The 25273-nt window shown below is 39.1% G+C and overlaps 8 protein-coding genes across 8 annotated transcripts; 5 read left to right on the top strand and 3 right to left on the bottom strand.

Annotated features, from left to right (window-relative positions):
- Positions 1–16: 16 nt before the first annotated feature.
- On the bottom strand, positions 17–4347 carry BDF20DRAFT_460937 (uncharacterized protein). Its single transcript, XM_053075505.1, has 6 exons — positions 4095–4347; positions 3878–4020; positions 3706–3791; positions 3441–3635; positions 616–3337; positions 17–520 (listed from the first exon to the last, which is right to left on the bottom strand). Exons 1-6 carry the CDS (start codon positions 4181–4183, stop codon positions 237–239), a joined length of 3519 nt encoding a protein of 1172 aa, XP_052937496.1. The 5' UTR covers positions 4184–4347; the 3' UTR covers positions 17–236.
- Positions 4348–6291: 1944 nt separating this feature from the next.
- BDF20DRAFT_912452 (60S ribosomal protein L15) lies at positions 6292–7250 on the bottom strand (the record flags this gene model as incomplete). Its single annotated transcript, XM_053083956.1, has 3 exons — positions 6292–6814; positions 7061–7145; positions 7244–7250. The coding sequence occupies 3 exons, from the start codon at positions 7248–7250 to the stop codon at positions 6292–6294; spliced, it is 615 nt and encodes a 204-aa protein (XP_052937495.1).
- A 287-nt stretch (positions 7251–7537) lies between these two features.
- On the top strand, positions 7538–9696 carry BDF20DRAFT_817613 (uncharacterized protein; the record flags this gene model as incomplete). The annotated part of the gene is made up of 5 exons (XM_053077277.1): positions 7538–7672; positions 7777–7854; positions 7941–8038; positions 8099–8197; positions 8289–9696. 5 exons carry the CDS (start codon positions 7538–7540, stop codon positions 9694–9696), a joined length of 1818 nt encoding a protein of 605 aa, XP_052937494.1.
- A 782-nt stretch (positions 9697–10478) lies between these two features.
- On the top strand, positions 10479–11447 carry BDF20DRAFT_834902 (uncharacterized protein; the record flags this gene model as incomplete). The annotated part of the gene is made up of 3 exons (XM_053078780.1): positions 10479–10537; positions 10612–10693; positions 11058–11447. The coding sequence occupies 3 exons, from the start codon at positions 10479–10481 to the stop codon at positions 11445–11447; spliced, it is 531 nt and encodes a 176-aa protein (XP_052937493.1).
- Positions 11448–13388: 1941 nt separating this feature from the next.
- BDF20DRAFT_912449 (IPP transferase-domain-containing protein) lies at positions 13389–15202 on the bottom strand (the record flags this gene model as incomplete). The annotated part of the gene is made up of 6 exons (XM_053083955.1): positions 13389–13602; positions 13676–13817; positions 13903–14398; positions 14507–14746; positions 14842–14979; positions 15083–15202. The coding sequence occupies 6 exons, from the start codon at positions 15200–15202 to the stop codon at positions 13389–13391; spliced, it is 1350 nt and encodes a 449-aa protein (XP_052937492.1).
- A 1827-nt stretch (positions 15203–17029) lies between these two features.
- On the top strand, positions 17030–18202 carry BDF20DRAFT_818659 (uncharacterized protein; the record flags this gene model as incomplete). The annotated part of the gene is made up of 3 exons (XM_053077395.1): positions 17030–17145; positions 17500–17564; positions 17631–18202. Coding segments are annotated over 3 exons (753 nt in total), but the record flags the coding sequence as incomplete, so codon positions are not given.
- Positions 18203–19233: 1031 nt separating this feature from the next.
- BDF20DRAFT_865934 (uncharacterized protein) lies at positions 19234–19865 on the top strand. The gene has a single exon (XM_053080815.1). It carries the CDS (start codon positions 19331–19333, stop codon positions 19730–19732), a length of 402 nt encoding a protein of 133 aa, XP_052937490.1. The 5' UTR covers positions 19234–19330; the 3' UTR covers positions 19733–19865.
- Positions 19866–22992: 3127 nt separating this feature from the next.
- Positions 22993–23397, top strand: BDF20DRAFT_834898 (uncharacterized protein; the record flags this gene model as incomplete). The annotated part of the gene is made up of 1 exon (XM_053078779.1): positions 22993–23397. The coding sequence occupies one exon, from the start codon at positions 22993–22995 to the stop codon at positions 23395–23397; it is 405 nt and encodes a 134-aa protein (XP_052937489.1).
- Between the last annotated feature and the right edge of the window lie 1876 nt (positions 23398–25273).

Here is a 25273-nt window from a genome sequence, read left to right as displayed (position 1 = left end):
GAACAAAAACCAAAAAGAAGGATTTTTTAAAGTGCTACGCTTCTTTTAAGGATCGTTGTGTATCTCAATAGATGAAAGCTTGTATGCTACTGACTATATTGCCAATTAAAGGTATATTGAGGTAAAATGAGTAAAAATATATATATATATATATTAAGATCGAAAGTAGAATAAGAGTGTGACATGGGAAGGTGTTAGATGATATTACATATTTATAAGATAGTAAAGCACAATAACTATTGACTTTTGGTAAAAAGTTCCTTCACATGAGTAATCAGAACTTCCACAACTGCATTTTTGAAACTCATATCAATCAAGTCTCGACTGGCTTCTTCATCTCTTAAAAGTGTAGGACCGAACACCATAGCCAGATTCTTGATGGTCATCAAATTTTCATGATGTCTTGACTGAACTTGATGTAAATGATTAATGAGGACTTGTAAAGTATCGTAATTGACTTGAGGTAACTGAGATAGTAATTCAGAGAACTTGTCTATTTGACTTTGGCCACCATGTTTTGCTACAATGTAGAAAGATTTTAAAGGGAAAAAAAAAAAAAGATAAGCCCTCATTGTCATTCATATCGAAACCCTACAATTCCTGACGGTAACTTACAAACTGCATCAATAAATAAGGTATATAAATTGTAGGGTATTAAAGGATTCGGTAAATCTCTAAAGTATTGTTTCAAAACACTTGTCACCGCACAGATGTCATTGATGTCTTCATCATCTTCCAAATTGATTGGTGGCACTAATTCATCATTGTTGCTATTGTTTGATGATGAAGAAGCATTATCCGATGCTGTTGTCGTTGTCGTTGTATGATGATTCATGTTTTCGAAAGCTTGAACAATAGTTCTGATCTGTGCTGCACCACCTGATTTTCGATAGATACCTTCATAATCCATCCCCCGTTTCTCTACAGCTTTTATACATTGTTTAATAATATAAGGAATGGTTCTTGATTCAAAATGAGTACGTTCTACTAAATCAGTTCCAAACAACTTGAGTGTCATTGCTGGTGCTGCTACTGAGGTTGCTGAAGTTGTTGTCGTTGTTGTCATTGTTTGATAAGGGTGGACAGGTGTTGAGGTTGAAGATAAATTCGAGGACGCGATATCTGTAGTAATAGCCACACCTTCATGTAAGCTATTACTCTCGTTCGAAGGTCGTTGTAATTGAAAGACCGAGTCACTGTTGAGTACGAAACTACTATTGCCGCCTTGACAGAGTTGTGGTACAAAAGATAGACAACGTGCATGAGTAGTGTATAGACAGTGCTGACATCTAAGTTCGTTTGTAACGAACCCCCACATTTTATCACCACATGCATCGCATTTTGTGGAAGGTCTAAGAAAAGAAGTGGGCAAAAAGAGGTGAGAGCCGTGTTGCTGTTGTTGTAGTTGCTGACTTTCTAGGGAAACTTTTGAGGATGCACTGCTGTTGTTGTTATTGGCAGTTGGTAGACTTAAGGTACTGCCGCTCATCAGCATATTCGTACTACTGCTATTGAGATATTGCTGATGAAGATGTTGTCCGTTGCCACCGTACATAATAGCTGCTGCTGCTGCATTTTCAGATATCGTATTAGCACTGTTGGACGATTTACTTTTACCACTCAGTTTAGAAAACATGTTCCCGCCTTTCTTTTTCAACTTGAACATTTTTGGAGTATTAGTAGTGGTAGCTGCTGTCGCTACTGCTGCTGCTGCTGTTGTACTTGTTGTTGTTGCTGACGTTATGGTTTGTTGTTGTTGAAGTGGGTGGAAATTTCGTATGCTTGCTTCAGAAGATTTACGCTGCATCATGGTGGAAGGTGAATGAATTTCTGAAGATAAACTTGGTGTAGGGGAAACACCCAAAAGTTGGTGATTGCTATTGTTGTGATTATATAAAAAGGATGTGCCTGCCATCACAGCCGCTGCTTCGCGTTCCCTTTCCGACATACGTCGCGATAAATCATTGTTCATCTCGGTTAATTCAGCATTTTTTGTATTCAGCATGACCATTTCATGTAAAATGTCGTCACGAATGTCCTCTAATTGTTTGATCTCTGCGCGTAATTGTTCTTGTTCCAATCTGAAAGAGTTGGACAGTGTCTTGTTCAAAGCCTCAAATCTTTTTTCTGCCGATAAAGCGTCGATATCCTGAATCAGTAAGTTGCGATAGTTCTTCAATTCGTTGCATGTTTTGTCGAGTTCTACGCGAATATGTGCTACGCGTTCAATTTCTTCCTTGGTGATAACGGAAAGTTCAGGGCGAGTGAAACGCTCGGATTGATAGGCAATGTGAAGTTGGTGTTTGAGCTGATGGATAAGATACTCTTGTTGTTGTCGAAGTTGTACTTCTTTCGTGAATTCATCTTTTGCTCGAGAAAGTTCGTCAAGCGCTTTTCGACTAGCATCCTTAATCTTTTCGTGGCTGGTTTGCAGAGCTTGGATCTTGATTTGAGCAGATTGAAGTTCGACACGAAGACTAGATTCTACGTTGCTGGTATTTGTTGACATGTTATTTGAATCAGCGCCAGCAGTGATGCCGATCATACTACCATTTGTAATGGTAACAGGGGAAATAGCTGAGTCAGCCGATGATGAAAGTGAGGATGCTGAGGAAATAGAGGTCGATGGCGGTAACGATGACTTGCTGTCTTGCGATGGATTGGTAGTAGCAGCAGCATTCGTAGTATGAGTTGAGATTTGATAATCTTTGGGCGGTGGAGAAGGAAACCCATCTACTACGAAATCAGTCATCATGCCCAATGAGGACTCTAATAATTGCGAGGCTCTTGTGATCCTATTTTCCGTTGTTTTATTATGACAGTTAATAGTAGAAGACTGTTGTTGTTGCTGTTGTTGTTGCTGCCTGTTATTGTTATGGCTGCTGTTATCATTGACTATGTGATTACCATAAATATCCATAGAGATGTTAGCACCTAATTTTTTCGTAAGGTTAACGAGGTCAGTTGAGTCATTATCAAAGAATGACAAGTTTAATGAATCTAGCTCTAGCATAGGAGCAGCAGATGTAGCAGATGTAGTAGTGTTAACAGCGGCCGCAGAAATAGTGTTTGTGGTAGTAGTGGGGCTACTTATAGATAAAGGAGGTGAATTGGGAGACTTTATATTAGGTGTCGTGTTGACAGCAATGTTATAATCTGACGTGGTCGAAGGAGGTGAGTTTGGTGTAGTTGCACTAATGGAAGCTATAGTAGTAGCAGAGGGCTTTGGTAAGTATTTTCCATTGGTATCATCGACTGAGCTGCTTCGTGAACGAGATGGCGTTGGAGGATCTGTCGCTATAGCTGGAGTGGAAGGCTGGGCTATGGATGTGTTGACCTAATGATGAGGGAAAAAATCAAACGAATGTCAAAAATAGGTTTTTCTGGTGTAAATTTATGGAAAAAGGGGCAGATCAATAAAGTCAGAAGTCGCAATTTACCTGCTGTACTTGTTGTTGTTGTTGTTGTTGTTGTTGTTGTTGCTGCTGCTGCTGCTGCTGAGTAGTATTCATGTTAATTGCGTCTGTTTTAACTTGTTTCTGTTGTTGTTTTAATTGTAGTCGCTTCTCTCGTTCTTCTCGTCTCCTTTGTTTTTCTGCTTTCCTTTTTTCATGGCATGGTGTACAATGTATACCCTACAAAAAATAAGATTATTATTTAATATTACATTGTGTGTAGCATTGCATGAATCTTCTGCTACATTACTTTGCTTGTCTGAGTGAACACCAAGTCTTCAATTTTTTTCTTACAAGAAACACATTGAAAGCATTCGGCATGATAAGCATCGTCTCCTTTGTTCATAATTAAGTTGTAATCATATTCGGTCAGTCGCGTATACCTCTATATGGTCGTATTTTTAGAAAGCGAATGTTTTTACCAGTCATAATAGCTTCGTCTCGTATCACTTGTTTACAAGCATGGCATAAGTAAGAACAGTTTTCACAAACGGGTTTTCCATTGGACAACAATAGTAAATTTGAATCACAATCTACTGCTTCATTACATTTTGCACAAACAAAACTTGGTTGATTTTGAACGTTGAAATTAGAGTTAAGGTTATCTAACGTTTTTTATCAGTAATTGTCTTTAAGTACCATTTAATGTGAAATAACGATTCCCCGAAGGCAATGACTGAGCCTTCTTCAATGGACTTTTGACAACCGATACATGCTGGCCCTTCCATTTCAATATCGAGAGTGTTGTGTTTATGATAATTACAATTGTAGAAGTAATGATAATAGTGGCAGATAAAGGGATGTAAGAGTAGTTAATAGTAGTAGTTAGTAGATCGAAAGAAAAGAGAAATCCGCTGCAATTGATTGAAAAAGATAAAGAAGGGAAAGAAGATGAAAAGGGGAAAGTATGAACGCACTCCAAGCAAATGAGGCTCGTTGGCTGCACTTTCAGTGCACAAAAAATAAATCCATGTGTATGACAGAAAATCTTTTTTTAGGACGAAATAGGATTACATTTTTTTAATGAAAAGTTGCACATGGAATAGCTTTTCCAGCAAAGAACACCGAAAAGCGAATTTGAAATCAGGGCGAACATATGCGTTTGTGTGTGTGTGTGTGTGTGCGTGTGTATACGCACATATAATGTGTATGTCTTCACATTGTTTAATATCCTAATTGTGCATGTTTATAATAAAAAAAAAACGCTCAAACATTGGGACTCAAGAAGCTTTTTAATCTCCCTGCATAAAAGAAGTTCATGTGCTTAGTCCCAAATAAGTAAGCAGCATTCCTTGTTCTTATTGTTCGAATGAGTTCGAGCCATACAAAGTATATATACAAAATCATTTTGAAATGACCTTAACACGTAATCTCATATGCTAGTTCTAAAATGGCTAAGAAGATCTGCCCTAAATTGAACGTATCAAGTTCTCTTATCTTTTCGAGACCAGTGGAGCTGCATATCTGGTCCCTTTTTAGTCTGTTCCCTTTACCATAAATTGTAAATTTTGTTTAATTTAAAAGAATTTATATGATTTATTATGTAAACTCAGACAACAACAACACGCAACACTCTGATTATCAAACACAGAGTCAGGAACAGAAAGAAAGAGCAGCAAAGATACTTACCTTTTTTGTTCTAGAACAAAAAAAGGGGTTGCAACGAAGAGGTTCTCTCTTAAAGAGAACCACATGAATGCAAATGTCAATATTTTATATTTCTCAGTGAACTCTAATACTATTATCTTGCACAAAATATGACTTTGTTCAAACAAGCATAAGTCTAGGCATACTATGGATTTATGGGAGATACAGGGTTCCAGTACAGCTTGAATGCAAGTAATATATGTGTACACGCATTCAACTAAAACTTCTTGTAGCTAGCTATTTGATATCGTCAGAATCTTCGTGACGCCCAACTCTTCCCCCTTCCCTTCTCAATATAATTCCAACATTTGACGATAATGTTGGCTAGCGGATATTAACTATAAATGAACGGCAAACTCTCCTTAACAATTGCATTTGAGTGCAATTTGAATTGTTCTTAATGAAAAAAGCTTACTTATCCATTTGTCAAATGCTGCCGCCGAGAAAAATTGAAGCACAGACAAACTGCAGGTCGTGTTGTATGCAATTTCTATAGCCTGTGACAGTAAAACATTTTCTTTTCAGGGCAAAAAGAAATGACATCCATTGCTGAAATATTTTCAAATACACAATAAAGATTCACTATATTTAAGCCGTACGGTCAATTATGTCTAGTAACGAAGAAAGCCAACAAGTTGCCAAAGATCACTTTTTTCACGACACGCCTGTGAATGTGGCCATCGAGGCACTGCAACGTCAAGTGGATCAGTTGAAGCGAATTGTCAATCTTAAAAGTAAAGTGTTTTGGTACCGTTCAAGATGAAAGATTCCACTTTGTTCTTATCTGACACTTTCTTCTCTTAATCAATGACTACATCCAGGTCATCAGATAAGCCAGCTCGGCCATGACAGCGGCGATGTCAATGCTGGCAATAAATTAGACGAGAATATCAAAGCATTAATCATGGAGAACAATAAATTGCGTATTGCTAACGATAAAGCAGAATATCGCATCAAAATGTTATTACGAGCCTTAGAAGAAAGAGATAATAACGTACAAAACAAATAAAAACAGAGGACAATATGTAATCTCAACAAGGAAATAAATATATTGGAACTTCAAATCGAATGCAAAAAGAACTATGTACAAAAAGATGGAATGTGATGTTCTGATTTTTAAAAAATGAGTCAGTCATGCATAGCTGACTCATTTTTATTTCAACTACATACACTAATATGAAGGTTTCATTTAACGATAACGGCGAAGGGAAAGAGTGTTGCGACGCTTCCAGGTGGCACGGCGGCCAGAACCCTTGGTGTTGTTGAAAAGGTGACCCTTGTTGTGACCACGAGATTTCTTGCCGACAGCAGTGAGACCACGAGCTTCACGATGCTTGTGAACAGCATTGACGATCCAGTTGATGCGAGGATCACGACGAATAGCCTTGTGAGAAGGATCAACAAGGATCACTTCATAGTACTTGTAAGTAGCATCTTGGTTGATCCAATAGGAATTCAAAACACGAAGGTTGGCACATTTGCGACCGACACGTTCTTCAGCAGTAGCACGCAAAGAGCGTTGGTATTTTAATTGACTTACACCTTCATTGACAGGTTTACCATAGGTGGCACCCTTAGGAACAGGTCTCTTACGGCCACCACGACGAACACGAATACGATAAATAACATAACCTTGCTTAGCCTTATAGCCTAAACGACGGGCTTTGTCAGGACGGGAAGGACGAGATGCACGATGGATGACGTTGAGTTGTCTAGAAATTGAACAAAATCCGGGAAAAAAGGGAAGCGGGTCAATTTAACACATACATATACAACTCTGTTCATCGGATGAATTTGTAAAACTCTTTTCCTGTAGATCCACCCAGTTCTCAATAAGAGAAAAAGAGTAGCAGGAAAGGGCGTATTCAAGCCTAAAAAGAATTTCGATTTCATTCCTCGTAGTATGAAGGAATAAAATGAAAATTCTACCATTGTATATTATGCTATTGATAAACTACCTATATTCCCAACATCTAACACGAAGTAAGAAACGAGCAACATCAGATTGCTTCTTTCTGGAAAGCTCTTCAAGATATTTGTAAGCTTTGTACCAGAAGAGTGAGTCGATGAAGAATTAGAACATGAATGTTTCATCTACTATAAAGGATGCATTTATATGATTGATGGATTGATTAGCTTACCGCCCATGATCGTTTATATAAAGGCTGTGAATTAGTGAGAAGGGATTGAGAAGGAATGGGATATGGCCATATTACCTTTTTTGCTTTTGCTTGCACATTTTGCCCAACCCCACTCCCCCTCCCCCCGCGGAACGGACCTGATATTATATTATTTTTTCGGCTCGAAGTCTTTTCTCGATTTTTTCCCCTGATTGTGCATAATTTGAATTTAAAGCGTTGAAACGACATTTTAACAAAGTTTTTGTTTACTAATCAAATCCGTAGCACAGTCGTCAACCGAATTCCTTACGTTATATGGAGGATCGATCTTTGCTGATTCTATATGGGTCAGAAACGGGCTGCGCTCAAGATGTTGCAGAAAACCTGGGTCGACAAGCTAGACGCCGTCATTTTAACACAAAAGTTTATGCGATGGATGAGTATGACAAAGTAAGCGAAGAAAAGCGATCTTGGTGACATCCCTTCAGTAGAAGAATAAACATTAGAAAGCCTGACTGATATTTTTAAAACCTCTTTTTGACAAACAAAAAAAGAGCCAGTTATTAGATGAGACGATTGTTATCTTTGTTTGTTCAACAACAGGTCAAGGTGCCGAACCTACCAATATGAAGGTACACTTTTTATATGGAATATACTCAGCTTTAAACAAGAAACTGTGTATCAACTTGACAAATGTCTATAATAAATTGTTAATTAGAGATTCTGGCGGTTTCTGTTACGGAAGAATTTGCCAAACGACATTTTAAGTAATATTGACTGTGCTGTCATTGGGTTAGGTGACTCATCGTATAGAAAGTAAGTACTATAACAACCGATATAGTTTCGAAGAATCTAAATTGATATATTTTTTGGCAGGTTCAATTATCCAGCAAAGAAACTGTATAGAAGATTAATTCAGTTAGGTGCCAATATGGTTATTGATAGGGCGGATTGCGATGATCAGCATTATCAAGGGTAATTTTACTTTAATCAACTACAACAGATCAAATGAAGCCTGTGTTTGTGTTGCTAATTTGAAGAGACGGTTTTCGTTTATTGGTCTTAGGTTAGACGGTGCATTTATACCATGGGCAAAGAAGTTATGGAATATTTTATTAGAGAAATACCCTACAAAGAAGCCCATCCTTTCCGACGATGTATTATTACCACCAAATTTCAAAATGGAATTTTTATCAGAAGATGAGGAAAATAACCATAAAGATACCCGATGCGTCGCTCCTCAAAAACTACTTCCTGGCGAATTCAATTTAACAGTGAAAGAGAATAAGCGCATTACAGCCACAGACCATTTTCAAGACGTTCGACATATTGAAGTCACATGCGAGGATGAGAAGTTTCACTACGACCCGGGAGATATTGCTGTTATTCCTCCTCAAAATCTTCCTGGTGAAGTGGATCTATTTCTAGAGTTTATGGGATGGACGGAACACGCTGATAAAATCGTGCGTTTTATTCCTTCTTCGGACAATGTCAAATTACCTACTCATTGGCCTGACAAGATTCGGTTTAAAGACATCTTTATTTATCATTTGGATCTGTTTGGCGTACCACGTCGCTCGTTTTTTGAAATGCTTGCTTATTTCGCCACGGACGATTTAAATCATGCTGAGCGGTTGAGAGAATTTGCTTCGCCAGAGGGACAAGAAGACATGTGGGCTTATAGTGCTCGACCTCGACGTACCATTGCTGAAGTCCTATACGATTTTCAACCCTTCCATATTCCTTTTGATTATATTTTGGATTTATTCCCTTCTCTGCAACCGAGAAGTTTTTCAATCGCCTCCTGTTTGGAAGTTCATGCCGGTAACAGCGATAGCATCAACGACAGCGTCCATACTAAGAAAAAGGAAATGCAATTGTTTGTGGCAGTTGTCAAATACAAGACGAAAATGCGACGTATTCGCCGTGGTGTATTCACGAAATGGTTATCTACGTGGCAGCCTGGCGATACGATCGCGCGTGTCCGCATCCTTAAGGGTACCATGTCTTTACCTCCATCATCAGATATACCTCTTATCGCCATTGGCCCTGGTACAGGCTTAGCACCCATGCGATCCTTCTTGGAACATCGTATTGAGATTCAACAAGCAAAAGAAAACATGCTTATCTTGGGTTGTCGGCACCATGACAAAGACTATTATTATAGAGAGCAGTGGGAAAGATATGTTGAAAGAGGACAGTTGGTGTTGTTCACGGCGTTTTCAAGGGACCAAGAGCAAAAAGTGTATGTTCAGGATAAAATTCGAGAGAATGGCAAGCAAATTTGGGATTGGATCGAACATAAGCAGGCTAAGGTTGTCTTGTCTGGATCGATGGACAAGATGCCGGGCCAGGTGGCGTTTGCATTTAAAGAAGTATTTATGAAAGAAGGAGGTTTGAATGCTGAAGAAGCAGAGATCTATTTTGGCAATATGACGAAAACTGGGCAATATCAAGAGGAATGTTGGAATTAAAAAACCCAAAATAGATTGGTGGTAGCCATTTTGCCACTGAACGCGCTTAATAACCGCACATACTGTCAATTTACGATATACATTATAGACTTGACAGTTGGCCATTGTAAATTGATGTATATAGTTTAAACAATATGCTACTTTCTTCACTGTACAATTTTATTTACTAGCCTGTATGACTTACTGATGATAATGTTCTTGTAGAGGCTGTTTTTTCATGTTTATTCAACAGCCTAAAACATGGTATGAATCCTGCGTAGGGAATGTTTAGTTATTCAAAACATTTTACCATTCATTGTTGATTACTTGTCTTTATCATTCTTTTATTAAAAAGTGACACACCTGACAAAAGTAGGTCGTGCATGAAAAATAAGTGAGATCAGCGATACTTTGGTTGCAACTTGGGATGATCATATACAGTAGCACCAAGCATGCTTAAACGGCAGTGATCTGCAATAGTGTCAGTGCTAATGCAAGATCGTGAATGAGGCTTAAAAAAAGTATAGTCAAAGTTACAATAACCTTTTAGAGAATCTGACTGTATACTACAAAAAAAGTGGGTAACAATCCATTTAAGCCATAGCTTGGTGATCAATTGGTTACAAACTTTCTTTCCGCCATCTCTTTTAACAGAAGTGAAATACAATGTATGATAGAAAGAAGGATTTTACTCTGGGCTGAGGGAACAGGGATAAATACAGTAAGGTTATTAGCTTCAGTATCGCTGAGAAAAGAAAATTCGCCGCTTTCCTGTGCTAAACGAAGAGATTTATGGCTACTCTATGCATGGTTCAACCATGATCAGCTTTCTTTGTGCGATGCATATTGCACTCAACCTTCTGTAACCTTTGCAGAACGGAGAATGCAATCATAAAAGTATGAGGGCTACTTTTTTATACGTTAAACACGAACAAGAAATGATTTGTACGCTGACGGCTCTATAACTGTGACTCGATTCGACAGATGTATTTGGAAGCGCCAACGTACAAAAGTGCTGGTAAGATAACACTTGCCTTTTGAAGTCGTATGGATCCTTGCACTATTTTTAGTTTGGTTTGAAGTTGAACAAAGTAATATAAAGTACTTGCTCCGCTTTGAAGCCCAATTTTTGTGGATCAAGAAATGCTCTCCTAGATAGAACAGTAAGGTTACATTCTATTATATGTAACAAAAATACTATTTTATGCGTCGGTATGTGTGATGATGCGTAGCTCTGTGAGCTTTCTTTCTTTGTTACTTCTTTTGAAGTTACACGAGATCAGATAAGGTGCGAGTAGATTGTATGAAAGAGCATATTTGATAGCAGACGAATCTAGCAAAACCCTTTTTTTCTCTTATTCTCCCTTTTTTTGAACTTCCAGGTGGATCCATTACCTCTTTACAAGAAGCCCACTATGAAACTCACTATCATTGCCCTTATTTGTTCTTTCTTGGCTGTTGCTGTCCAAGGCACTACGGTCAAGTTATATACAAGCAAGAACTACAAAAACAAGTGTGGTGAAGTCAGCGCTGGTTGGGTCTACGGGCATGAATACCATAATGTCCCTGCTAAATGTAAAAACAAAGTTCAAAGCTTCCAAATCGATTTAAGCGCCATTGATTCTGGTGTTCGTTTATGGTCCAAGGTAAAGCCTTCCGGTGAAGTTATGTGTGGCGGTTCTGAAGCTGGTTACACTACTGAAGATTGGTCAAGACCTAGTATCTCTCCTACCTGGAATAAGAAGATCAATTGTATTGAATTTATCGGTTAAAACTCGACGTGAAAGTACAAGGTTTTTCGCTTGTTGATACTGCGTACTATGCCTTAAATGAAATGAAATGAAATAAAAACCCCTATGAACAAGCAATGAATGATCAGCAATCTTAAAAGCTTATTCATACTGTCGTGCATAACTTATCACCGAAAGATGAGAACATGCCTGCTTTCTCCTGTCGTGGGGGGTTGTACTGCTGTACTTTGAATACTGAGAAGTTTCTTTAAAAAGGGCAATAGTTTATCCTTCTATTCAGATCATCAGCAGATGCATACAGCTATCGTTCTTTTTGATCACCACTTACTGTTCGTAAGAAAGAAAACAAGAAAAAAAACTATAGTGGGAGCTTGAAGTGAACGGAAAACTTGCATTGATGATTATTGCATGGTAATACTTTATTGCCAAGAAACCATTTCAACGAATGGCTCATAAGGATGAGAGGGGGATGCAAATGACCCAAGAGGTATTTTAAGAAAAGACTCTTTTTTTTTTTTTTTTTTTTTGCATACAACTAGAAAGTTATCTGAAAGTGTTTCTTAGAGCCAAGAAAACCTCTCAACTTATGGCCCGTTTTGGGTAGATGGAGAATAAAAGCCCTCAGCGCCTGTTTATTACTCAAAAATATCTGCAAGGGCTTGATTTTGATTATGTCCGGTTACCAGATGGGGATGCAAAAGAACTATATCAAATGGATGACCAAAGCAGCAATGGCAGGATGCAAAATTCTGCGTCTTTCAGTAAAAGTTGATGACAACGACCCCTCACCTTTGCTATAAACCCTCCATATCCATCCTAACACAAGCTGCTCTATGCATGGATTTATCGTGTTTCATGGTTGAGTTAGTGCTCGAATGGCTGTAATCATTCTCTACCGACATCAACACTGACTATATACAAATATACGATGGGGACTGTAGTGCAATCTGCATCATTTCTGCCTGCTTTTGGGAACTGTTAATAATTATTTTGTCTGACTGGTGTCGGAAAAATATTAGATTACAGATAGCGGCGAAAGGACTGTAATGCAGCGAAAGGACTGTAATGCAGCGAAAGGAGAATTGCATTTTATATTTGGCTTTAGGGCATTTAAATATGATTACATTGTTTATCGTTCACTGTTAGATCTATTAGGGAACCCGTTCTGTCTGCATCATCAGTTCAGGTTGTAGTGCAAAGGGGTTATGCAAATTTTTCAATGTACCTGAATGAAAAAAGATAATTGGAGTTCCTTTTCAAAAGCAGAAAAGTCTATTAACCATTAGCTGATAAGAACGTTCTAGTCTTTTCGAAGGGTGACGAAAAAGTTTGATGGGATAAGCAATTAAGAATTGAACTGCAGACAGACCAGGACCATGAAATGAAAGGCAAAGTCTATTAGTGAATCGACTGCTGCTTAAAGACATTGCTCGAATTGAAGCTCAATTGATTTGGGCAAAGGAAAACGCATGACACAATGCGAGCCAAGTTAAGGTAGTATAGTAAAAAAAAAAAAAAACCAACCCACCACAAAAACCCGCAACCGCGCCGTTGGTTCATCTTTGAATCTAACAGATAATCATCATTACAGTGAAAATGGGTGTGGTGCTAAGTTTCTGACTAGAAAAGGAAGCAGACATGGAAGCGCAGTTGGAATCGTACGAGTTCTCTATAGTACATAGCGTCATTACCTGATCGTGGAATAGCACAAAACTTTATTCGGAAGCAGATCAAACCTGCTTTACTATTTTTCATTAAGCTATCATTCGTGCAAACTCTATCACTGTAGGACGAACAAGAAAGTGATGTCATTGTTTTTTGTTCATTGATTTACGCACAAAGCATATTAAAGGGTAATAGTAAGAACAGCTAACCGAGTAAACGTTTTTTTTTTGAAGTTGATAAAAACGTTTTTGATAAAAAGCAGTGTTCGCTAAGGGTAACAGCAATATCATTCATTCATCAAGGCAATTCTTCTTGTTGCTGTTGCTGTTTTTTCTTCAAGTGCGCTTTACGCATAGCCTCCATTTTTAAATGTTTAAGATACTTTCTGTGAAATCGACTTTTCTGATGCTGCTTCCATTCCTCCTCCCCGTTCAATACCAGAGGTTCCCCTTTCTCCGTTTTACAGGTCTCACAGGTATATTTGCTCCAAGTCAAAATCTTTGTTTGTGTACTATAAAGAATGAAAATGCTTTCAGATTGAAAGCGGCAAATATCCACAAAAATAGGGTTGCAGACGCACTTACTCCTTTACATCTTTGCTCAATGTCAGCATGGTGCTTGCTACCTCGCTTAAAGTTTCCGGTTCGGGAAGCATTTGATCCGACGCAAATAGTTTCGCGATTTCGATTGCTTTGTCCTTCACATTTGTATCCCAAAGATCTAGATCTACATCACAGAGGAGTTATCGAATGGAGTCAGTGTTGAGGCCCAATTGTTCCGCTGGCTTTTTTTTTTTTTTGTTCACTCTTACTGTTAGCGTCTAAACAATAAATCAGCACATCGTTATTCTTGGACTGATACACTGTTGGCACTAATTTCTTTTTGATCCATTTTATTTGTGTTTTCGCATAGCGTCGCGTTGCTGCTTTCATACGTTCTACGCATTCCTGTTTGATCGTATCTAATTGTTCATGACTTTGCCTACTGTTTTCGGATGCTTCAAAATAAGGGTCAAACTCTTTGTAGCCTATGGCCTGCCATAGTCCTCGTTGATATTTCTCGAGTTGTTCACCGGGCATCCTCACTTGGCCCTCTTTCACTCTACGTCGCAAATCCTTAATCTCTTCAAATAAGCCTGTGTCGATCATTTGGTCTACTCGAGCATCCAGTCGAGGGTTCAAGTTGTCGGGTTCCGAATACAGCCAGAAAATCAAGGCTTTATATCGAGGTTTAAGTCCGTGAAGATCAAACTGATCCTTTTGCAGCTTTACAATGTCACTCTGCGGTTGACCGGTTTGATGAAAGATCTATCATAGCAGGGGATGGGGGGGAGGGGGCGAGGCGGACGTTAGAACGGTTTGTCGCCGTGAAGGGGAGGGCCAGTGGGATGATCATGTGAGTGTGCAAAAAGTTACCTTCAAACTCCTTAGAATCTTTCTTCGATCTGATGGGTGCCATTTTGTGGCCATGACAGGATCTGCACGTTTGAGTCTTTCATAGAGTTCGCTTGTCTCCATTGAATCCAATTCTGAAAACTCTTCCTCTACTCCTTTCTCACTTCCAATCGTCGTATTTTTCCATAGCAAGGACTGTACATAGTAGTGTGTACCACCCACAACGACTGGCAACTGGTTTTGATGTATGATCTCATCAATCTAGGGCGCGCGCACACACATAAGAAAATAGCGTTGAGGAGGTCATGCATATCATGGTACGGTAACATTCATAAGAAGGGAAGACAAACACCAACCTTTGTTGAAGCATCTTTTAAAAAGTTGTTGACTTGATATTCCTCCTCAGGGTCTAGAAAATCCATCAAATGATGTGGAATACCTTCTCTTTCGTGAACAGGTATTTTATTGGTAATAATATCTAGTCCCTTGTAAACCTTTCCATCAACAGGGTGGAATAGCCCAAACGGATCAGTCAATGGTAATGGTCCACGATGAAGGGTCAGGATTTCTTTTTTTGTTTGATTTAACACTGTTTACCTGTAAAGCATCGGCATTAATGACTTGTCCTGTTAAAGCTTTACATAATTCAACTGCTAACTTCGATTTACCGATGCCTGAACTGCCAACCACTGCAGCTATTTTCTTCATTGTGGCCATTATATAAAAAAAATAAAGCGTGTGTATTTTGAGTTGACCAAGCCTTTCCAAAAATTAAAAAAAGAAAGGTAGATTTACGTAAGTGCCATGGGGGAAAAATTCAATATCCGTTGGAGATCCGGGAAATGTTATTTGAAAGCTTTTTCTTTTTTTTTTTTTTTTTTTTTTTTTATAAAGGTGTTGATGGTTTTTCTTTTTCGTTGTGCGAGCGTGTGTGTCATTGTGCATGTAACACGATCAAGCTTGGATGAGATTCTGAATCTAGATTGGTTATTAAGCAGAATCTCACACACTATTATGTTTAAATGGATAATCAAGGTTAAAGTGTTTCATTTACCCCTATTTGAAAGGAGGGGGTCTCAACTCAGCCTCTGAAAAATGATGTAAGATCCTATAAACAATTGAGGGAAAATAGAGGGGCCATTACGCGTTGGATGACTTTTGTGATTTCTTTATAGTGTTATCATTTGCTTTTTGAATACCACTTGTATTTGAGAGAGAAAAGAAAAGTCAAGAAAAGTCAAGAAAAGTCAAGAAAAGTCAAGGAAAAAAAAAAAAAAAAGAGATAGATTGAAGGTCTTTTTTTTTCCTTTTTTTTTTTGTTACAAAGGACAGATAACCCCGCAGAAACATATAGAATAGTTTAGAAGCTCTAGTAAAAGCTGAATAGGGCTAGCCAGTATCCAATATTTTCTGGATTTTTTTGCTCGATCGTCTACTCCTATCTTTTTGTGTGTAAAAGGTAAGTTCGGACTCTCATTTAAGCTTTTTGAGATAAAAGGAAAATCGAACAAATTTCTGTCTGTCCTTCTTTTCTTTTATTTTCTTGATTCATTGAAATCCATAAAATTCTTTGTTTGGCGAATTTCGCGTTCTTTATCAATTTGGAAAATTGCAGTAACTTTTTTTTACTTTTATTTTTTGTAAATTTCGGAATTCTTTGCAAGTGTCAAACCCAAAAAAAAAAAAGAAAAACAAACCTACGCAACATTCAAGAATTAAATTAGCTGCGATCATTTGCACTGCATATAACTTTTTTTTCTCTTTCTTTTCTCTCTTTTATATTTTTTTATATTTTTTTTTATTCTTTTCTCTTTCTGATTTGGGGCAGTCATTATTTGAACTTTTTCTAATTTCAGCCTCGTCACGTTTTGCCTTGAATTATTTATAGCACTTTCTGTATATGTTGTAGACTCTTTTTTTTTAATCTTGATTCCCCAACTTTTTACCATCGACAATTACGACGTGACCGCCTATTTAGCTTATCCTGAACTATACCCTATACAGCTAATAATTAATCAACCTTTATACACTCACGCTGACACACACACACACACACACACACACACACACACACACACACACACACACACACACACACACACACACATACACACATACACTCGTCTATTTAATTATACATATCTATATTACAAGGCTATAGTGCAAAAAAAAAGGGGATATATGCAAGACTATTTATAAACCACTTGTTAAACATCATCGCTTCAAGTAAAAAATCAAATTTCTTTGCCATCCAACAGCATGGATCCTCCTCAATCGAATCAGATCGGCCATTCTTTGCTAAATCAGAATACCAATGACCCATTGATCGGTCAAAAAAGATTCCATGCTATTATGACGACATCACCCCCATCCTCGCGGGTAATGGATACCACGGATACGACCCCATTCATTTTATTAAAGAACAACCAACACAATGCGATGATTACAGTCACTGATCCAACCAACCGTCATGAGAAAAGAAGGAAAAGTGATCAACAACAGCGGCAACCAACACCAGCACCCCCACTAGGGCCTCAACAAATGATGCTTGATTTATCCAGGACAAACACTATTCCTACTACAACTGCAGCAACAATCAATCTACCACATAAAGTATCTTCACAGCGTAGTATACCTGCTTTCTTACATAAATTATTCAAGTAAGTTTGGGGGTTTCGCGTCTATATGGAGATATCGAAAAGAAAAGAAAAAAATAGAACAATAAGGAACAAAATATAGACATATATAGAGGGTAGACAAAAAAGATGGATCCTTTTTTGTTTGTTTCTCAGACAATTCGGGGGGAGGGGAGTGGGTGTTGGCGATGAAACGGAAATCGTTTTTTTGGGGGGAGAGCAAAGGTAGAAGAGAGAATGGGAAAAAAGAAATCGAGATTCGAATAAAAAGAAAATAAAAGAAACGTTGCCTTATTTGGACATAAGGGGTAGAAAAGGAAAATAGAATATCGTTGGTAAACGGTTTTTTTGCCCTTTTCATTTTGTGCCTATTTAAAGCATGGTAGGTGACCCTTCAACTGATCCATATATTCGATGGTCTAAAGATGGAGATTCTTTCATAGGTTTGTTTTGTTCAACGGCTACTCACTGTCTGCGAGATCCTGTTTATTAATATGTCCTCTGTTTAGTCCAAGGGCATGAAGAATTCGCCAAAGTGGTCTTGCCACGTTTCTACAAACACAACACGTTTGCCTCTTTTGTACGGCAACTCAATATGTATGATTTCCACAAAGTGCCGCATCTACATCAAGTTGCTTTGAAGGACAGTCGTCAGTCCAAAAACCCAAATAACAACAACGAAATCTGGGAATTCAGCAGCCCTTATTTTCAACGCAACAGACCTGATCTTTTGGTCTTGGTCACTCGTAAACGAAACCATCGTTACAACAGCAAAAACAACCATGGTAACGATGTGTCGATAGCGGGTGGAAAAGCCAGCAAGTCGGCGAACGGTGACAGCAGCCAGCAGATGATGAATGCCACAGTAGAAAAGGTGAACCTCGCCTCTGTTGTTCGAGAAATCATAGCTATCAAGAAGCATCAATCGATTATTTCTGCTGATCTACGTAATCTACATAGAGACAATGAAATTATATGGCAAGAAACATTAGCAGCTAGGGAAAAGCATCAAAAGCATCAAGACGTCATTACGAAAATCTTGCGATTCTTGATTGCTGTCTTCTCCAATGACCAACAGGCTTTGAGTCAATTGTCAGAAGGTAATCGCCATCTCCAATTATTACAGCAGCAGCAAGAGAAGATGCTACTCGATAGCAGCGGACCGGAACAGTATCATCACTTACTTACCTCGGCCGTTTCAGCCTTGAAACAGCAGCAGCAGCAACAGCAACCCATGGAGAGCAATAGCAGTTGGACAACAAAAACGATCCCACTTCATCTTACTCGCTCTGATGACAGCAATGATGGAAGTATCGATAGTGGCATCAGTATGGGTGAAAAGAGCGCCAAGAAAAGAAATCCAGAACCACCGTCCACAGCTCCCGTTTTACAGCAGCAACAGCAGCAACAGCAGCAGCAACAGCAGCAGCGACAAGAGTCGATTCAAAAAGACAATAGCATGCTATCTTCTTCCTCACAGCATGCTTCTGCTGCTATCAAGTCTTCTACGAGTGATTTCCGTCCGGACTTTGAACCTTTGGAAAACATTCTTGTCGACAGCAAGATGGTCTCAGACGTAGCTCATTTTGATGACAGTGCGTCTCGATCAGCAAAGGCCATCACAGAAGACATAAATCAACTACAGGAAAACATTGAAACTTTAGCTGCGACCCTAGGTATCGACTCGAGCCATATACTGGATACATGTAGTACGCTCATGATCCCTGATTATGCTGGGTTCACGGAAAGTTACAGTTCGATGATGGCTACAGCGACAAGAGGTGATAAAATCCGGCTTTACAAACTAGCCAACAATGGTCAATCACCCCAAGCCAACTCTGATATTATGCTGAACCACCAAATGACGCCTTTCAATCAATCACCACCTCTGGTAGAAGCCACTGTATCCTCAAAGCCGCAAGTATCCCCCGTGGCACCACCGCCACCCTCTGAACAACAGCAACAGTATATCACAGCCGATATCCACGCGCCCTCCCATGCAGCAGAGGGTACCACCTACTTGTCGACAGCGTATTGTAGCCAATGGTTAAGAACCGTTCATCCTCCGCCTCCTGCGGCTCCTGCGCCGTCTTCTCAGCCCCCCTCCGTGACGTACCATCAGAGCCCCTATCATGGTCCCTTTGTCCTTGACCAACAACAACAACAACAGCAGCAGCAGCAGCAACAGCAACAGCAACAACATGTTGATATGGCCTATCCCTCTTCCTCACTTCATCAGCCACAATTACATAGCATGTACGTGTACAGTCATCACCACCCTTACCATACCACAACAAAAGACGCACCCATAGGTCATCCTGCTGTTACGGCTGATCACAGTTCACCTCATCCTGTCACTACGAGTGCTACCACCACCACTACCACCACCACCGCCACCATCACCACGACTCCTCATCGTAACAAGAACCATCAAAAGACTTCACCTCCTTATTCTCATTGTGATACTTTTTATTTTCATCCTACGACTACTCAACAACAACAACAACAACAGCAACCACAGCGCACAGTAACTGCTTATCAAGAAGGAAATGGTTTTCTTGCGTATGATCCTTCTGCGTTCCCAGCGCCTTTCCGTCCTTCCAACAACTAAGTTCTTGCAACCTCGATAAACTATGACTCACTTTAGACTATACGCACAGACAGACAGACAGACAGACAGAGAGACAGACAGCCACACGCACACATTTTGTTATTGATATGAATAGGCTGGCAAATCATTGATTTTTTATGGCCTCTTTGACTCGTCAGACCGACAAGTTAAATTGCCTTTTGACTTACTATACATCTTTTAGTCGTATATATATACATTGTATATAGACCCTTATGCCCTTTCTTTTTTTCTTTTTTTTTTTTTTTAACTTACCCAAAAGAAAACAATTTTGAAAAAAAACATATTCACAACTTTTTTTTGTTTGGGTGAGTGTTCGTCTACGTCAATACCAAAGGCAAATAGTTTATAAAGACGGGTCTTTCTTATGAGCACAGTGTTTTGTTTAACGAATGTGAGTTTAGTAGCTTGTAGACTTTATAGGGCTGTTGGACTCTTAGACAATCTATTTACAATTAGTAAGTCTAAGGACTGTATAGGAAATGCAAGCCATCAGAAGGTTAAGCCAAACCATAACATTTGTTTTAAAAGACCAAAATGCGTTGAGAAATAACGTGCTGATATAGAAGGCTGGCGTTTGATAACAATCGTTTTGTAATGTAAACGCTTCATTCCGATGAAGAAAGATAAATACAAGTGTACCTCGTTGCTTCAAATTTTTAAATACACTCTAAGAGCAACCAAACGTTTAATGCCATACAGAAGTGCTCATATTGTGCTCTTTCCTTAATACCGAATATTGTAGTTGTACTTTGCTGGTAAAGAGTATTTGAACAAAAGGGGTATTGGGCTAGGAGCGAAACAAAAAATGGCCTGCCTCTATTTACTCAACTGATGTCTACATCGAATTTTATTGGCAAACTGGGTTCAAAATATGGAGGACCAAAGACAATGATGTTATTGAAATTCAAGAGGAATGCAGTGCGATTTTAAATTTTCAAAATTGAACATTTTTTAAGTCTTTGTATATTTTCCGAAGACAAGCGGGCACTTACTTGAAACCCTATAAGAGTGTCTTTTTGCTTATTTGCTCTCAAGATGTTCATAGTCAATACACCATCATATGTAAAGAATCTTGTTCATCACTTTTGCTGCTTAAACACTTCGTCACTGATATGTTGATATAAGCCCTGAAAGGATGGAATGTGGTTCAATTGAAAGAAGCAATCAAATATTGAAATCGGAAGACCGTTTTCAAAAGCATGAGAAAAAACCCCTCATACAAAATGGTGCTGCCTTGATGGAGCTTTTTTTTTTTATGTTAAAATTACGACCAACATTCGCTTACTTATCGTCACCTCAAGCCCTTTTCATGTATAAAGGAAAACCTATTGACTTTCGACTTTGACGAATATATTGTTCTTCATCTTTGAACATCAACTTACTGAAATAAAGTACACCCTTTCATTTTACTATGGTTCGCTTTTTATCTATTGCACTCTCAACGTTGCTCGTTGTCACGAGCGTACATGCAAGAGGTCGTGTTGTAATGCCTCCTCATGGCTCCCATCATGGCTCCCATCATGGTATACTTCCTTTCCCTCCTCCTAATCCTCCTAATCCTGGTAACCCCAATCCTGGTAACCCTAATCCTGGTAACCCTAATCCTGGTAACCCCAATCCTGGTAACCCTAATCCTGGTACATGTGCTGGTTATGGATTAAATAACGATGCTGTAAGTATTTAAGGAAAAAGAAAAAAGATTATCCTATTTGTCATGAAATGCCATTTCATCTATTAACATAATGTCTACTACAGTTCGGCCATTTCAATGCCATCTTCTTTGGTAATTTTGAAACGGGTGGTGGTTCTGGTACCATGGGCCCTCTCGCTGTTGGTGGCAATTTCACTGCTCCCGATTCTGTTCTTAACGCCAACAACGGCTCTAACTGTGATGACAATCCTTCCTCCATCGGTTCTATGGGTCTTGTTGTCGGGGGAACTGCCATTACTTCCAATACACAAGTCCACGGTAACGCTTTGATCGCCGGCGGTGGCACCCTGACCCAAATTAGAGAGTCAGAAGCCGGCTTTCAAGTGACTAACCAACTTGGCACCGGCGATTTCGATTTCTTTGCCGTTCGAGAAGCTGCCCTAGATAACAATGAAGGCTATGCTTATATGGATCCTACTGCTATCATCGAACCCAACGGCGCATTTACTCAATTCAGATCCGATGCTGACTACGAGGTTATCACTTTTGGCGGATGCGGAGGAATGCAATGTAGTCGAGACCCCAATACGGAATCAGACCCTTCCAATATTCTTTTAGGCTCAGGTAATTGGAACGGTTTCCAACCTATTGATCCCAATAAGACTTATGTCTTTAATGTAAGTGGAAAAACGCTGTTGATCATTCGATGCCATTCGTCCATATGCCTCTTTTAACCCCCTCCTTTTCGACGATACATAGATTCCTGTCATCAATCGTGGCACCCTCACCCTTCGAACCAATGATCCTCTTGATAGTCTCAATCCTTGTAGAGTTGTTTGGAACATTTATCCCGTTGACGACCGAGGCGTCTACTTGCGTGATGGTGAAATCACCGTTTACCGTGCCACTGCTTCTCAGTTGGGTGGTTTGATCATGGCCCCGGAAGGTAAGCCAATCTTCTGCAATAGTCATGTATGAAAACAAAAGAAAAAAAAACAAAAAAAAAGCCTAATGACTCCTATTTGTAGCCCACATTATTGATGGTAGTACAGGTAACTTTGCTGGTACCGTCGTAGGTAGGGACTATACTTGGTCCGACTTGAGTGCTGGTGTTGAAATCCACGATTACCACGCTATTGGCGGCGCCTGCGATGCCTTCCAAGGATGTAATCCCCACCCAGATCATATTGTCAATGAATGTACCAATACATTGACAACTACCTCGACTGCTACTACTACGCAAGTAATTCCAGTTCCTACAACCACTACGCAAGTAATCCCTGTAACCACCACTGAGGAAGTGCCAGTTCCTACAACCACTACTGAGGAAGTGCCAGTTTCTACAACCACTACGCAAGTAATTCTAGTTCCTACAACCACTACTGAGGAAGTGCCAGTTCCTACAACCACTACGCAAGTAATTCCAGTTCCTACAACCACTACTGAGGAAGTGCCAGTTTCTACCACCACCACAGAAATAGTACCTACCACCACCACAGAAACTGCTATTGTCGACCGTCCTACTACTGTCATCAGCATTTTTACCCAACCTATAACTACAACAGATATTATTACAACAACCACATCTATGACTACAACAGTTACTACGATAGAAACGTTAATACCTACAATACCAGCTTCTGTTCTTAATACTGGTGAATGTTTAAGTGTAATCAATTATGTATTACCTCCTGGGACGGCCGGAAATACCTTTGATATGTATGCAGAATTAAAAGATAGCCAACCAATTACAAGAGATAGTTGTTATACTGTATGTTCAACTTCACCACACGTACCTAATGGTGAATGGTACTTCGGTATTACAGACGGTCTTTCAATAAGTTGGGGTGGTACTGCTTTAAACTCACAAGCTTGTTTATGTTTCATTAACAAACCACCTAGTATAAGTCCAAATGCTAATAACCCTCCAATTTGTGCTGACGGTAGAGGTACTACACAATTCTCATCATGGGTGTATACAGTTAGTCCATAATAATTATATAATAAATATAAATAAATTTTATCTAAAATAAAAAAATAAATAAAATATTGCATTAGAAATATTAAAACGAGATAAAAATATAAATTTTTTCTTTTTTTTTCCCTTAAGGACCCAAAGGTCCGGGTCCTATAACCACAAGGGGTGGCTGTGGCTAGAAGTAGGCTTAAAAGTACTTTAATGGGCACGATAATTGAAGAGCAATGGATATAGTAACTGCGTACATGTGGTTCTTTCTCTCTTTTTCTTTTCTTTGGTAGATAAGCAGACTATTTTTTTGATAGGCTTCTTCTCTTTTCACCCAAAGCTTTTTGACTAATTTATGTAAATTTATAGACCTTTTTAAAAGATATCACATACTAGACTTTTTTCTTCCTTTATCTATTTCATTTTTAGTAGACGAACCATCCCATCTTAGAAGATGAAAATAAAAATTATCTAGAGTACATTCTTTCTTTTTGGTTAGCGTATCACTTATACATTAGCCGTTGGGTTTGTATTCTAACAGATGGGTCAAGCTCTACAGTGTTTTTACTTGATGGAGACGGGTCAAAGTATCGCTACTGACGAAGTAAGATTGATGTTTGGATTTCCATAGCAAATGTACGAGCCACCACTACAATTTTTATAGAATCGAGCCAGCTTCGTTCTGGCGATTAGAGGATGCTGTTAAGCGTATGATGCGGGTGACTTCCTTGGTTTTTTACAAAACTCAGTAGGTCTTCCCGTTGACTTGCATATCGACACGCTAATTACCAGCATGATTTTAGAAGCGTTGACGTCCCGGTTCAAAAGTATCGAACAGGTTTTGCAGGCAAGGATACTTTGACCTGGAACAGTCTTCAATGCCTCAACGGTGTTCGAGCGGCAATTGTTGCACGTTCGAGAGGTAAGATATTCATCAATGGTTACCATTACTAAATCGCCGGCAGCCTCTCCTCGCTCAATGGACGCCACAGAACACCAACGACACCAGTTCTAAGGCCTTAGATAAATGGCCGATTTGTTGAACATCCCGTCACCAAATACAATCAAAGGAACTTTTTTACTACCACTCAACGTGATATTGTCAGGGGCCCATTGTCTTGTTGAAGAAAGATAATAGAGTGAGTTTACACAAATTCAGTTGACAGTTAATCGCTACAAGACTTACCAGATGTGGTTCTCTTTCTCTTTCGTTTTTGGTTTCTTTTTTTTTTTTTTTTTTCTTTTACGAAGCTTAGGTTTGCCCTTCTTCTTTGGCCATTTCGTCTGTTCTTCCCTTCTCTTTGTTGTATTTGATACCTCCATCGCTTAGCATGCTTACCATTGTATCTGTAGCACACTTGCTGCCTTGATACAGACGGAATCTTGTTTCACCCATACCAGGCCCATAGAATGAGAACAGGATCTCTAAATATTTTAGTATATAAATAGTATATCTCTTAGACTGTTCAGACGAGCCTGAGGGAGTTGGAAAAGGGAAGAAGCGATGAGGTAATGGTAACCTACGAACATCGTAGGGAAGATGATTTTAATGCTCTTCTTCGTAGTATTCTTGGATAAACCACAAGGGCTTGACAAATTTGACCGGATCGGCCGCCAATGACAGAAGCGTAACTTTTTCCTCCACAAGGTCTGCAAAGTTCTTGCACAAATTATCTATTCTTATTTTGTCATCACTGTTTAACTTGACTTTACCAGGCCATTTCGGGTTCGCCTTTGCAAATCACTTGATAACAGTATTTTGTTGCGGTTTCGTCAACATCGCGCTTTACCATACTCTAAAGAGAAAAGAATATTGAATTTGCTGCTGTTTGGTTTAATGTAAAGTTAATCCTTACCGGGAACATATTTTGCAAGGTAGAGTATAGATATTTGAGCATTCGCT

This window comes from Mycotypha africana (genome assembly GCF_025528875.1).
Source record: "Mycotypha africana strain NRRL 2978 chromosome Unknown BDF20scaffold_4, whole genome shotgun sequence".
Taxonomy (NCBI): domain Eukaryota; kingdom Fungi; phylum Mucoromycota; class Mucoromycetes; order Mucorales; family Mycotyphaceae; genus Mycotypha; species Mycotypha africana.
Note: the sequence above shows the minus strand (reverse complement) of the source record. Positions and strands in the feature narration are given on the sequence as shown.